Below are 13678 nucleotides of genomic sequence, written 5' to 3' on the forward strand. Positions count from 1 at the left end.
TAGTGATATCTTATACAGAGATTAACTCTTAGAAATATCTTTAAGTGTTCTTTATTAATGTCACAAGCCCTTGATAAAGCTGATATTCACACCCTTCTGCTACTGAAAAGGAAGGCAAGTGATTTGTACAAGGTTACAGAAGATAAATGTCAAATTCAGAACACAAAACAAGCTAAAGCCTACTTAAAGAAAAAAACCCACGGATGGGGCCTTTTTAAACAGGAACTGCTGCTATATTCATGTTACAAAGAAGCAAAATGGAGCAAAACCTGACGTTATGAATTTTAAAATACGTTAATTTTGAAAAGCCACTACCGTACTAAAGGTGCACAAGGAAGAAGAAATGGTCAAAATACCTTGCTTTGTCATTTTTTTAGTACCTATAAAAGCCTTCCAGATAGCAGTATTCACTGAAAATAACCAGTCACCTGCCAAGAGCAGCCTGCTGAACTCTGAACAGTGTTAGCAGACAAGGACAGCCCTCCATATACATGGTAATTATTCTCAAAGCAGAAAAATCAGTCTCCCTGGGACAGCAATGAGAAACACTGTGCTGGTTTAGTTATATAGATGTGGAACCAACGCTCATTTGCATAACTTGGATCCTTTAAAAAATCTCAGCAATAGTGGCACATTAACAGACTTGTGGAGGGAATTACTGAATTATTGATTTGTAAGGAAAAAATAGTCAAATAAACCCACAATTTGCAGGTTACTCTGCCTCAATCTGAAAAGGAATCACTGAGCTAAAGCTCATTTCAATATGTCATTCTCACTGTGACTGGTACTGGAGTACACACTAAGGACTATATGTGTACATACATGTCCAAAGCTTTGACTGAAAACTACTGAGCACAGGTCTGAAAGAGTCAATTCTGGTTGAAAGACACCTTTTCTTAAAATTAGGTAGAATTTTTTTCCGAACTTCCCTTTCAAATTTCACCAACAACTGAAGACAGTTGAGAGAACTTAAAGTACAGAATTGGTGCCATCCAAATAGGAACTTGTTAGAGCCAGTAACCAAGGAGAGCTCTGTGTTTTGTGTGGTAGAGCAGAAAATGGAAGGTGCTGGAGAGGACAGAGCAGGCTGCAGCTGGTGCTGAACCAGACTTATCAAAGCCTGACTTGACTCCTGCAGAATCAACTGGTGTGCCTATAAGCAGCACTCTCCAGTATTCCAGGTCAGCTATGCCTAGTACCTTGCTGAGCTGGTGAACCCTCCTGGAGCTGATGCCAAGGCAGCAGGGCACAGGGACAACTCCTTGGCTGTCAGCACACACCCAGGCCCTGCTCAGCACTTCTAGCTCAGTGCTCATCACACCAGACCTGGGCTAGTCCTACACAAACCTGCTCAGTACCTGTGCTCCCTCTCCTGCTCCTCAGTAGGAGTAAGGAGTTAACAGAGGTCAAAGGCTGTCTCTGAACTCGTGCTCCAGGAAGTAGAGAGGTGGCTAAAGGCAGGGAATGGGACAGCTGTGTCCCTTTGCACTTAGTGCAACCAGACCTAAGCTGATTCCAGGTGTGTCAGCATCTATGGTAAATCCATCCCAGAGTTCAGATTAACTACTCTGGATAACAGAGTTGGCAATAACATGCTTTAATTAATACATATGACTTTTCATATGTTCAGTTTGTTTAAATTCAACTTTTATTAATGCTTGTCTACTCCCCAGGAAATACCCTGCTTAAGACAGCTCAGTGTCTTTAAATTAAAAACCCCTGAGTTTCTCTTAAGGTTACCTATTTTCACAGCAGATTGACTTGTGTAACAGTATTCCCAATAGTCCTTTTTCCACAGTTAACTGTCATGGAATCACAGAATGGTTTGGGCTGGAAGATCACCTATTTCCCCTGCCATGGGAAGGGACACCTTCTACCTCTGCGCCTTCCGAGCTACAGAACCATTTCCGTTATCACTTCAGTTTTCCTGAGGCCTCAGTCTTGCAAGGAATACCCAACCCAGAGCCCCTCAGCTCCTGCTCTGCGTTCCTACCACGTAACAGTCATCATTCCCACCTTCTTAACACTCCTCTTGTTCCACAGAGCAGCACGTACCTGATTGAACGGGGGGCGAGGCCCGTCACCCAACAGAGGCGTTTTCTGCTGCTGGAAGGGCAGAGGGCCCTGAGAAGGGTGAGGCCCCCTCGAAGGGTTTGGCTGTCCCTGAGGTCCTTGCATGTTTCCTTGAGGCCCCACTAAGGAGCCTTGTGGAGGTCCCTGCTGGCCCTGAGGACCGGGTGGCCCACGCAGTTCTTGTGGAGGTCCCAACATTGTACCTTGGGGCGGGGGTCCCTGCAGGCCCCGCATCTCCTGGGGGCCATGTCCTAGTAAACCACTTTGCATATGAGGACCTCTCATTTCTTGTGGATGACCCATCATCATCCCTTGTGGATTAGGTCCCTGGTTATCTCTGGGTCCTGGTGGACCCTGCATCCCTCTTGGATTAAGTCCCATCAAAGGTCCTTGGGATATAGGGCCCTGCATCCCTTGAGATCCGGGAGCTCCTTGCATGCCGTGAGGAAGAGGCCCTTGCATTCCTCGTGGACCGGGTGGTCCCTGCATTCCTTGACCTCCAGGGGGACCTTGAGGACCCAAGTGACCTTGAGGGCCAGGCGGACCCTGCGGTCCCAAATGAGTCTGAGAGCCCGGCAGGCCCTGCGGCCCCAAGTGTCCTTGAGGGCCAGCGCTACCCTGGGGACCTGGAGGCCCCATTGGCCCATGGGGGCCTGGATGTCTCTGCATTCCTTGATGTCCATGTAAATCCTGAGGCCGTGGCATTCCTTGTGGAGGCCCCTGGGGACCTGGAGGTCCTTGTGGTCCCATGAACCCTTGTGGACCTCCAGCTCCTTGGTGTAATGGACCTTGGGGTCCCGGAGGTCTGAACTGTCCTTGTGGACCAGAAGGTCCCATCTGAGGCATATTCATTGGCATCTGCTGAGGTGGAAGGGGCTGCTGAAACCCTTGAGGCATCTGTGACATAGGGCCTTGCCCTGGGAAAGGCTGGGGTCCATGGAGAGATCCTCCTGGGGGCGGTGGCTGCACTTGCTCTGCTTGCTTTTGTGCAAGTCTCTCAATTTTCAATTGCTGTCCAAAAAAAAAGAGACCCAGAAAATCAAATAAGCACAGAAATATGTTACAACTAAAAATCAGAAGCTGCCATTTCATTTCTCAGGAGTAAAAATGCTTTTCTTGTAGTTAACAGAAATAACTAACTAAAGAGAAATCACTAACTGACGAGACCCACAGGTCAGTGTTGGTTATGAGATGTGGGGGCCTCACTGAAGGTTTCCCAGCATCACACATTCAGTGCAAAATCCTCATCAGTTAGATGTCTTTTTACAAAAAGGTGAAAACAGCATTACAAAAGGAAGCTGCTCACTTTAGTGCTGAAGTCCAAATCTATCACACAGAGGACTAAAGAAAATTTGCTAATAAGCGTTTCCACACAAACCTCCAAGAGCTGTGGGTTTGTGTACTGAAGTGCTGCCATTTCCTGCTCAATCTCTGCCTGGGATTTCTTTTTCTCCTCCAGCTTAATATCCTCCTTTCTATCATTCAATGGCTCAGGTGGGGGAGGCAAAGGAACTTTATTCTGCATCCACGCCTATAAAAATTAGGAAACACAAGATTAATTATGCAGAACAACATTTATACAACACTTTGTTGCTTGAAAAAGGATGTGCTGAAACACTGTGTAGTATGGATATAGTGGGATACCTGGAAGCTAAAACCAATGCTGAATACAACTTCCACATCCTGTAACTTTTTTCCTGGTGTAGATACAAGACATAAGGGATTTAACCAAGTATTTTTATGTTTAAATTGTAATTAAACTAGCTACTGTGATAAATGGCACTGGGTGTTGATATAGAAGTGCTGATACTGGAAATTCAAAACATTTCAACAGCCACACACCTTTTGAAGTTGGGAAAATAACAGATTATTTTGTTCCCTGTGTATCAGGTACTCACCTGCTGAAACTGAGCTGGTATTGGTTTTGCATAGGGAACTTTTTTCTGTGGCACTTTCTTTTGGTCCTTTTGCATTACTTCCTCCATTCCCCAATCCAGTCCTGGGATTGTCATTTCAATGTCATTCGACTCATCTTTCCCTTTGGCACCAGGGAAACAAACAGTCAGAGCAGGCTTACAGAGGGATCCTTTATTATTTTTACAGCTTATTTAGCAAAAGAGATCAAGAGGTTTCCAGCTCCTCCTTCTTTACACAGGAAATACCCACAACACAGAACTTCAGAAAAAAACATCCGTGCTCTCAAAGAATACGAAAGGAATGAAAAAAAAGTCACACAGTATCTGGATTGCTCAGCAAAATGCTTCTCCTTAGCTACTACTTACCCATCTGCTCCTGCTCCATGGCTATTTTCAATTGTTCAGGTATTCCCATGCCAGGAATAACTGCCAGGCTGTTGGGTTCCAGATCATCTAGAGAAAAAACAATAAATAGTTATACTTGGAACATTTTTCTTTACCATTTTATCCCTTTGGATTCTTACATGCTGTTACCATTAGTATCACAGCCCAATAGTAAATACACATTTTACAACTGGAGGATCACTTTTTAGTTCCATACATGAATTACAGGATAGAAAAAGAACTGCAAATTCAGATTCATAAACACACGTCAAAAGGTCAGAAACTATGCCTTTTCAGGAAAGTTACATTTGGGGTATAACACATAACCATTCCCATTTTTGTTATAACAAATCTATATATCTTAAAACTTAAATGGGATTAAAGTAGTGCACTGTAATTAACACTCCCCACATCAAAAGAGCAAATAATCAAAAATCTGAAGAAACAGATGAGTGGCTGAGGCCCACCCTGAGCAGCCTAAAATTACTGAAATAAGTCCTTAAGAGGGCAGTAAAGTTTGAAGATTTTAGTGAAGTTCAATAATTTGAAAGCTTTTCGTGCTGTAGTTCAGGACTGTGGGGAGTCTTGAAGACAGCTGAAGTTTTCAGGAAGCAAAGTAAACTGGAGATATTGCCAGAGGGAGAGCCAAACCTCCTTCCTGTGATTGACAGAGCAGGTCTTACCTCCTGGAGCTGTGGAAACAGAACAAAGCTCGTTGTTGCAATGGTGATCACTGATAACATGGAGAGCAAAATCATCCTTATGAAAAGGTATCTTTGACTAGGTGTCAGCAATACTATAATTCTGCTTCCTCACCTTACCCACAAGTGTCAGCTAATGACCTAGGTCTGTTCCTGACCCCAACCCTCTTCCTTCCACAGGGAGGAAAATTGCCTTACCATATTCCACACCATCCTCTGACATCCCAGGCAGCAGGTTCAAGTTGTAACGATCTCGCATTTTATCTCCAGGTCGATTTCTAGTCCAAAACTTGCTGTCAAAAGGAAGTTATATGATCTCAATAAAGGGTCAAGAGCATTAACAACTTTTAATCTAATTAGTTTTATGATTTTTAGTGTGCTATCTTGATTATATAAGGATTCAACTTTTACTAAATCAAGTTCAGCTCTAGATCTGAACACTAGGTGTGAGGTTCAAACCAAAAATAAAAAAGCCTACAAGTATCATAATGAATTATATAATTACAAGTTAGAAGATGCTTCAAAGCATAATGGGTATAAGTACAAGGTATCAACATCAGATCCTGAACAAATATATTTCTAGTCCATTCCAAAACCTTCTTGCTCAAATATACTCTTCATATGCACAAAACACACATTCCCACACAAAACCTTACTGCATTTATGAAATGCCCCATGTTTACAGCATGTTCAACCTAAATACACAAACTACAGCCTCCAAAGAGTTTTGCAATGTGAAAAGACAGACACGACCAGCAGATGATCTGCAGAAAAAACTGCTGTTGAGATAATATTTTCTTCAGCAAGAAACTACAATAATTCTTTTTTAAAAATTTCTTAAGGAGATTTCAGAGCTCCAACAACCCAAAATTCTAGTATTTTTTAAGGCTTCCTTAGATGAAGGACAAGAAGTTAGACTCTACCCTGTAATGTAAAATGTCAGAGCCTTCCCATTCACATAAGTTGGTGTCTCTGCTTTGGCAACTGGTTGTGTATTAGAACCATCCCAATCTATCTGTTCACTGATGCCAGGCAACTTTCTAGTTTCTAAATGTACATACATTCCCTTAGACCTTTTCTTTAAACACTTGAAATTACCTGGTGTGATCATTAGAGCCTGAACAGAGAATGTGTCCGAGGGGATGCCATGCCAGGCTCCAGATCATTCCTTCATGGGCCATTTCCATTCCACCAACCTCCTTCTCAACCCTGATGTGTAAAAAAAAAAATTAAACAAAAAATCAGTCATACATAGCTGAATATCTGCTACAGCTACAATACAAAACTTCTGTTATTCAGTTGTTCATCCCCTATCCCATATTTTGTTAAACTTAAGCCTCTGTCATTTTTCTATTGGGTGAACTGATTGTTCCCAGTGGTTTTTAATAGGCAATTCAATAATGTAGGGATTTTTAACTGTACATTTCAAACCAAAATAACTACAGCACCTCAGAACAAGCTTTAAGAAACTAGGAGCTTCGACCATTCATCACCCTCTCAACAAAAGGCTGATTTTGTGCAAGCAATTGTATCCTTTAAAACACACCTGTACAGGAAAACCTCTTCATAAATGAAGCACATTAACAAAGTTCTCAGGTACAGAGAAAAACCGTACCATAACCATGCAGGTTAAATTCAGATTCGAAGGGGAAAAGGATACTTTCTATTTAGCTTTCACATCTGACCAACATGTTTCCAATGTGCTGATGAAAATGCCACATACCCAACGTGCCAGAACAACAAGGACCCATCAGATCCTCCGCTGGCGAACAGCCCTTCATGAACAGGATGCCAGGCCACAGCTGAAACACAAAGTAAGCCACAGTCAGAAGCCATGACACCAGGATTTCTGATGAATGGAAATCAGGACCTCAAAAGCTTTAATTTTTAATCCAAATTTAATGATAACGGTCCACATAATAAAACAAATTCTGACCTGTGGCCTCTTTCTTATGGCCCCTGAAGACCTGCAGTTCTTCTTTCAGGTTACGGATGTCAAAGAGCTTACAGAGGTGGTCACGAGAAGCTGTCAGCAGCCAGTTGCCATTGAGATTCAGTTTCACCTCCATCACTGTGTTTTTATGAGCATGTCTGCAAGCAGAGAAAGGCAGATTGTTTGCCCCAATAATTATTTTTCAGACACAGATAAAAACGTGTACTTTGCCGGTCACAAATATTCAGGTCAATAACAAAGGAGTTCAGGCTACTAAAGCAGAACACTGGGGCTTTCTGTGCTTTGATCCTGGTCTTTTGTACTTCAGAGCAACTGGTAGTGCTCCCTGAGACAGTTACTATGCATATTTCTACTGTAGCATAAGAAAGCTTTCATCAGTCAGATGAAACATCTCATTTGTTTTTCCATATTTCAATCTGAATGAGAACTGTGTGACTAGGAGGTCTACAAAGAAGGACAAAGTAAATTTAAATAAGGAATACATGGAAATCGCAATTTTCCAAGTACAGACTTGTCTTCATCTGACCTCTAGATGTTCTGGCAAGCTAAAGCACTAGCTTTATGTTTGAAGCAATTGTGTATGGCTGAAAAGATGTTAGGAAAAGAGTTAAGAAGAAAATTAAGAAAAAAATTATTTTATGAAGTTAGCTTATATTTGAGCAACTCAAAAGTCTGTGGGCAAGAACTTACAGTGTGGCAAGGCTCTGGCCAGTCTTTGGATCCCAGAACTTGATGGGTTGTTGGCTATCTTTACTTCCTGAAACAACTAATCCCTTTGTGGGATGCCAGTCAACACATTTCACATCTGCTCCATGCCCTGTTAAAGAAGATAAAAACCATTCATTTTGAGATTTTACGGACACTGAAAAGACACTGAAAAATTACAGGGTGCACATCTTATAACTGTAATGTAAAACTGAATGAAAAACATCACAGAGCACAAGTCACAAAACATAAAATCAAACAAAAGAAAAACTCTTCCAAGTTATTTACGTTGCATTCTTTTCCCAGTAATTGCTGCGAGCATCTCCTGGGACTGCAGCCTCAAATCAAGCTCACTTCACCAAGAGAAAAATTCTCTAAGAAGTTTCTGCTCAAATTGGAACTGTTCTTTAGGCTTTGGCCCTATACAGTTAGGCAATATTTTAAATGTAACACTGATGAAGCACTTGTATGGAGGTGGGGAGGGAAAATGACACTGTGACACTTTACTTTCTATGAAATACTGTAGAAATGAAAACCAGATTTCTTCCTATCTTATCAGTACTACCCTTTTGCTGTCCTGTCAGAAAATAAGCAAAGAAATTAAATAATAGACCTGAAAACTAAATTAGTATACCATGAAAAGAAACCTTATGAGATGTGACCTTTTATCAGGTCAGAAGGATTCAGGCTTTTCTAATGCTCAAGAGTTAGGAGAGAAAAACTCTTGTGATATACTTTCCTTTCAAACTGACTGACTGACCTTGACAGAGAATCAGTGCTGCTCAGATGAGCTAAAAATCTGTCAAAGAAAGCACCTATTCCTGCTGCATGACAAAATGAGGTTTCTGAGCTGAACTATAGGGGTTTAGAAAAGAAAAAATGAACAATAATTTCTTTCTCCAATCTCTCTCCAAGCCAGCCCACTTCAAGGGAAAGCCAACAGTTATAGTCCATCTCAGAAAATGAGGCAGCATGCAGTGACTGAAGAAAAAAAGCAAGATGAGAAAGGAAGGGCTGTCTGCAACATGAAGGCACAGAGGTTATAAAATGGCATGGAAGAATGGGAGCGTGTTCCAGGAAAGACAAAGGGTTCCCATCAAGTCAGACAGCCCCCACACGGACTGCTTTAAGCAGCACAAGCTGTCTTAACAGAGATCTCACTTTGAAAAGACATTAAGAAGTAGCATTAGTTGAAATTTTTCTGAGGCCACAGAAAAATCAAATTAGAATAACCAATATACTTGTATCTTAAAATAAAAGTAAATTGCTAACACACAGAGAACCCTCTCCATCAAGTGAGTGCAAACTTCCTCCTCTTGGAGGAAAGGACAGACAGGCAAGAGGTTCTTGACCCAAAAAGAAATGAACACAACTTTGGTAAGTACACGGAAACAACTTTAAGAACTGACTGATGATATGAATTAAAGAACCCCACTCTCCTCCCCCAGCCACAGCAGGCAGAATTGACCTTGGAATATGTGGGGTTTCAGGGAAGAGCAGGAATGTCAGGTTCCAAAAATCATCAATGTGCTGGGGTGCTCTGTGCTACCAATAGAGGGGCACTCTAAGATATGTTTCCCTTCTCTCTGGCTCCTCTGAAATCAGAGGTACTGTCTGTCTGGATTTGCTCTGACTAAATCTCCCTCTCAACTAAAACAGGAAGCTGAAGGCTGAACAAACCTTGCTTCCAAGGGTTTATCTGGAAGGGACAAGTCAGACAGTAGTAAGAGAGAAAATGCTCCTCCCTCCATAGTGGAGGGCAATTCATGCTTGAAGATTTCCAGCTGATGATATTCCGTAGGTAATTGTTATCCTGCAGTCCCCAGGGAAAGACAAGGGATTTTAATTCAAGGGCAAAACCAGGCCCTTACAGAGAAACATTCCATTACAGTTAATAATTGATTGAACTGTATGAAAATGTGTTCAGACTAGAATACTTCAGTCCCATTATAAATATGAAATAAACAATGCCCAGCAAAACAATAAAAAAACCCTTCCCACGTGGACTGGAACGACATTGGCCTTGCTGCTCGAAATAAAGACAATTAGGAATGGAAAAGCACAGAGAGACACAGGGCTACTCTGTTTGTGGGAAAGAGTGCATCCAGAAAATGAGTGATGCTGGTGAAAGGCCATCCCTGGGGGACAGCTCATCCTGTGCAAGGCCTGGTTTAGGCTCTTCTTCCAAGACCTAACCTGAGTTAAGCCAGCCCAAGTACGTACCCTAAAAGGCTCAGAATGGGCAATCTTTAATGGAGCAATTGAAGCACCCACCCTTCCAACTTCTTCAAAAGGGAGAGGCAGTGACAGACAGCACTGATGGGCTTCTGAGAGCCAGGTTTGAAAGCTGCCACCCACTAGGCCCAGACCACAAAGCTGAAAGGTAGTAAAAGATGCCAGGACACTCAGAACTTGTAACCAGAGCAGATAAACCACTGGCTACTCATCAGAAAGCTTTTGGCCATCAGCATATTAATATTAACCACAAGGACGAGAAGAAACTTCTACTATTTAAAAACATAACCATTGTAATGGTTATGTAATCATATATATGATTAAACAGGTAACTGGCATTTCCTGCAGAGAGCACTCTTTCAACCATGTGCTCTGGATTAAGGCTACAGTGGGGGAAAACTGGGACCCTCCTTTGTAATCTGTCAAAGTGATCTATTCTGTCCTCAAGAGAGCCCTCTAAGACAAAGCTCTACTTGAAATGGGATCATTACATACACTTAGCTCTTGGTTCCTAAAGCTTTCTCAAGAGAAAATAAATTCTTCCCTACAACAAATATGCTTTAAATAAACTATTCCCAAGGGATGAACTAACTCAGAACATTTACATAACCGAAATAATTCAACAGCATCATCTAATCAGACCTTTTAAAATTTCTTTTTTAATTGAAGTAACTGACACTGTATATTGCTTTTCCTTTTTTTCTGCTGATAGATGTACACACTACTACCTATAATGAGATAGATAATGCAGAAAATACATGTAAAATAACACTCCAGAGAAAGAGCTGCCTCGCAGATTTTACTTCATAGTTGTTTTCAGTTCTTAGTTCTGGGCTAAGACCTGTGAGAATCAGCTTCTCCTCTGGTACAAAACCCCCTTGTCACCAAACACCACACTCAGAAAACCTTAATTCATGCAAATCTCTACAGTTTATATTCCCCATTTGCTGACAACAGCTTTGGCTCAGTAACTTCAATAGTCACACACCTCAGAACTGCAGGGTGGGAATTCCTCTCTGAACAACTCTTGCACCTTGAGGCCCCACCTGCAATGGGCACAAACCTTCTATCACTTCCCTGTCTTGTAGGGATGCTTTATGGATAAATGAACTGAAATGTGTGAACTGCTTACAAGTCGTGGCAAGGGAAGGCCCATAAACCAACTAAAATGAAAGACTGAAGGCAAAGATTTTAGTTGGGGAACTAAACCTATTCAAAATCATAAGTGAATGTCTAAGAATAATACTAATTGTTGTTGATTTCACTTAAATTTTTTCCAACCTTTTAAAAAAATCTGCAGAAAACCAAAAGCAAGCATATGTAGTATCTTAAAGCTCAAATACAAAAGTAGTTCTCTAATGTTATTTTTCATATGCATAATAAAATGTTTTAATTGGGTGCCCTTAGTCATAATCCCATTAATTAAAATTGTTAATACTTCTAGTCAACTTCTTTCAAGGGCTGTTCTTTAAAAGACACTGAACAGAAATCCTGGTTAGTGAAAAGCATAACAAGCTATAATAAGATTGAGTAGTAGTGTTTGATCAAATCAAGTCTGTCACAAGTCTGAGAAAGTACACATAATTTTCTTTAACTCTCACACTAATTTCTGCATTTATGACTTAGTGAATATAGGGTTGGTTTGAATCATTGTCTTCATATTACAGCCTATAACATTTATATATTTTACAATGTAACTGTACAGCAATTACAGATATATCAGGTTTATTGCTGTAGCTTAATTTTTCTCTTTTATATCCTTTCCCCTAGGGATTAGCCCCATTCTGAAGGCACATAAATTGAAAGAGAATTTTATAAATGATACTGTAGAATTTCTAGATCCTTCTCAGCAATTATGTGGATGTATATACACATACTGAGATGCCACTCTTAACGCAGTTTCTTAAATTTTAACATCAATGTTTCAAAGAAAATGGATATTTATATCAATATATATTTTAAAGAATTAACATAATCATTTAACTACAAAAATACTGTTTCTCATTTAGAGAGAATTCTGTTTGCTTGGGTTTATTTTTTCAAAGACAAGTGGTTCTCTTATGCTGTTTTAAATAGAGAGTAAATTCAGCTGTGTATCCCCCACTTGGACTGGTCACCACACAGTGACATTCACCTTCCCATACTGTGTATTCCCAAAACTACAAAAACAGTTCTCAGAAGAGCAGGGTCTTCACAGGGGATTATTTCCAAGGGATCTGCAAAGAAACCCCAGGTCTTACTACCACACAAGCTAAGGCTCTCCACCTCCAAAAAAAGAGGGCAGGGAGGAAGGGACAGGACAGAGACCTGCAAGTCAAAGATAATGGAAACAACCATGTCAGAAGAAAGGTGTTCTAAGTTTTCTACATAATTCCCTTTAACCTTACTTTTTGCTTCTAGCCTACTAAGCAATTGGATTATTCTGCCTGTTCCATTTTTGTGAAAGGTTTTTAAAATGTTACCTGGTGGTTCCCCATTCCCCAGCAGTCCCCTGCTTCCCTGTACAGCTCACTTAGGGACCGAAAACCTCACACCTACAAGAACCTGGGTACTGTCCTGATCACAGCGACCGAGTTGGCAGCAAGGGTAATATATTCAATTCCAGTAATTTAGTGTTCTTTGCCCTAACACATTATGTGAACTGTACTCCTCCCAGGAGGTGTCCTAAGAGCTCTCGCACTCCCTCTTCTCCACCCCAAAAAGGAACAGCACAGAAACCCTCCCTCTGCAGACACACAGCCTGCTTATGCTTTTTAGCATAACGTGGGAGGTTGATGCATGAGAAAATAAGGGAAAAGCTCTTTTCAGTCTTCACTGGATTAAGAACAATGCCTCCCACCATGCTTTCAGATCTCTGTCCCGTGAACTCAAGTTTTATCATCCTTGGTTTGCTCACGGTCTTTCTCTAGCTCTCTGCTACTTTAACTTGTTATCTAGAGACAGCAGAGACTGTTATATTTGATCTATCTACAGGGACTGTCTCCTAGATCATCAGTATTTCTCTAAATCAGTAGCAGAATGGGACATAATTCAGCTTTGTTTACAAATAGTCTTTTTTTTTTACACTTCTACCATCATAGTAAGTTTTCCTCCCAGACAAAAGCTCTTGTAGCAGGACAGTTTATCATCTGTGAAATCCTGTTAAGAAATAATAATACTCAGTAAACACTAATGATACAGGTGTGATTAAACAAAATTTGTTTTCCAACATTACCCAGAACAGGTAATAAGTGTTTCTATAAGTGAGTTTAGGATTTGTATGTGCTAGTCCCAAACTTACCCTGCTCAGTGAATACTCCGAGTTCTACAAAACCCTAGCAGAACTAGCAAACAAAGTTTAAACAATGCTAGTTGTGTGCTTGCACAGCTTGGTAATGGCAAATGCACTGTAAAGAATAATAGTAAAGGTGGTTGTATTACATATAATTACCAGTAAAGGCATGCAGTGATCTGAACTCTTTACATCTGTGGAAATTCAATTACAGCATCTTCTGTAAGGGCTTAAAGCGAGGGGAAGAAATGCAGCTGGGTCCCAGTGTATGTGGGAACTGGTCATGCTGGGTTCAGTCTTTAACTACTCACATGTTAAAGGGAATTTTTAATTCTCCCATTCACTGCAGCTGAGCACTTCCTAAAGTTGAAATTAATTGCTTTGAACAGAAAGAAAAATTACAGAGCTGAAGATGTCTGCTGTCTTAGATTTGTGGTGT

General features: G+C 40.9%; 1 protein-coding gene across 2 annotated transcripts in view; it reads right to left on the reverse strand.

The window, feature by feature from the left end:
- Nucleotides 1–13678, reverse strand: part of WDR33 (WD repeat domain 33) — a 68655-nt gene that overhangs the window by 10854 nt on the left and 44123 nt on the right. The window contains exons 8-17 of one of the 2 annotated variants that reach the window (XM_051782333.1): nt 7719–7845; nt 7011–7165; nt 6798–6876; nt 6173–6283; nt 5273–5367; nt 5057–5065; nt 4356–4442; nt 3972–4111; nt 3452–3604; nt 2056–3084 (exon numbers count right to left, since the gene is read on the reverse strand). In XM_051782333.1, coding sequence (XP_051638293.1) covers nt 2056–3084; nt 3452–3604; nt 3972–4111; nt 4356–4442; nt 5057–5065; nt 5273–5367; nt 6173–6283; nt 6798–6876; nt 7011–7165; nt 7719–7845 — 1985 coding nt within the window. Of the gene's footprint in view, nt 1–2055; nt 3085–3451; nt 3605–3971; nt 4112–4355; nt 4443–4532; nt 5066–5272; nt 5368–6172; nt 6284–6797; nt 6877–7010; nt 7166–7718; nt 7846–13678 lie in introns of those variants that run through there. The other variant, XM_051782330.1, reaches the window with a different exon arrangement.

This window comes from Manacus candei, unplaced genomic scaffold (assembly GCF_025592945.1).
Source record: "Manacus candei isolate 608988 ecotype Guabito, Panama unplaced genomic scaffold, ASM2559294v1 h1tg000015l, whole genome shotgun sequence".
Taxonomy (NCBI): domain Eukaryota; kingdom Metazoa; phylum Chordata; class Aves; order Passeriformes; family Pipridae; genus Manacus; species Manacus candei.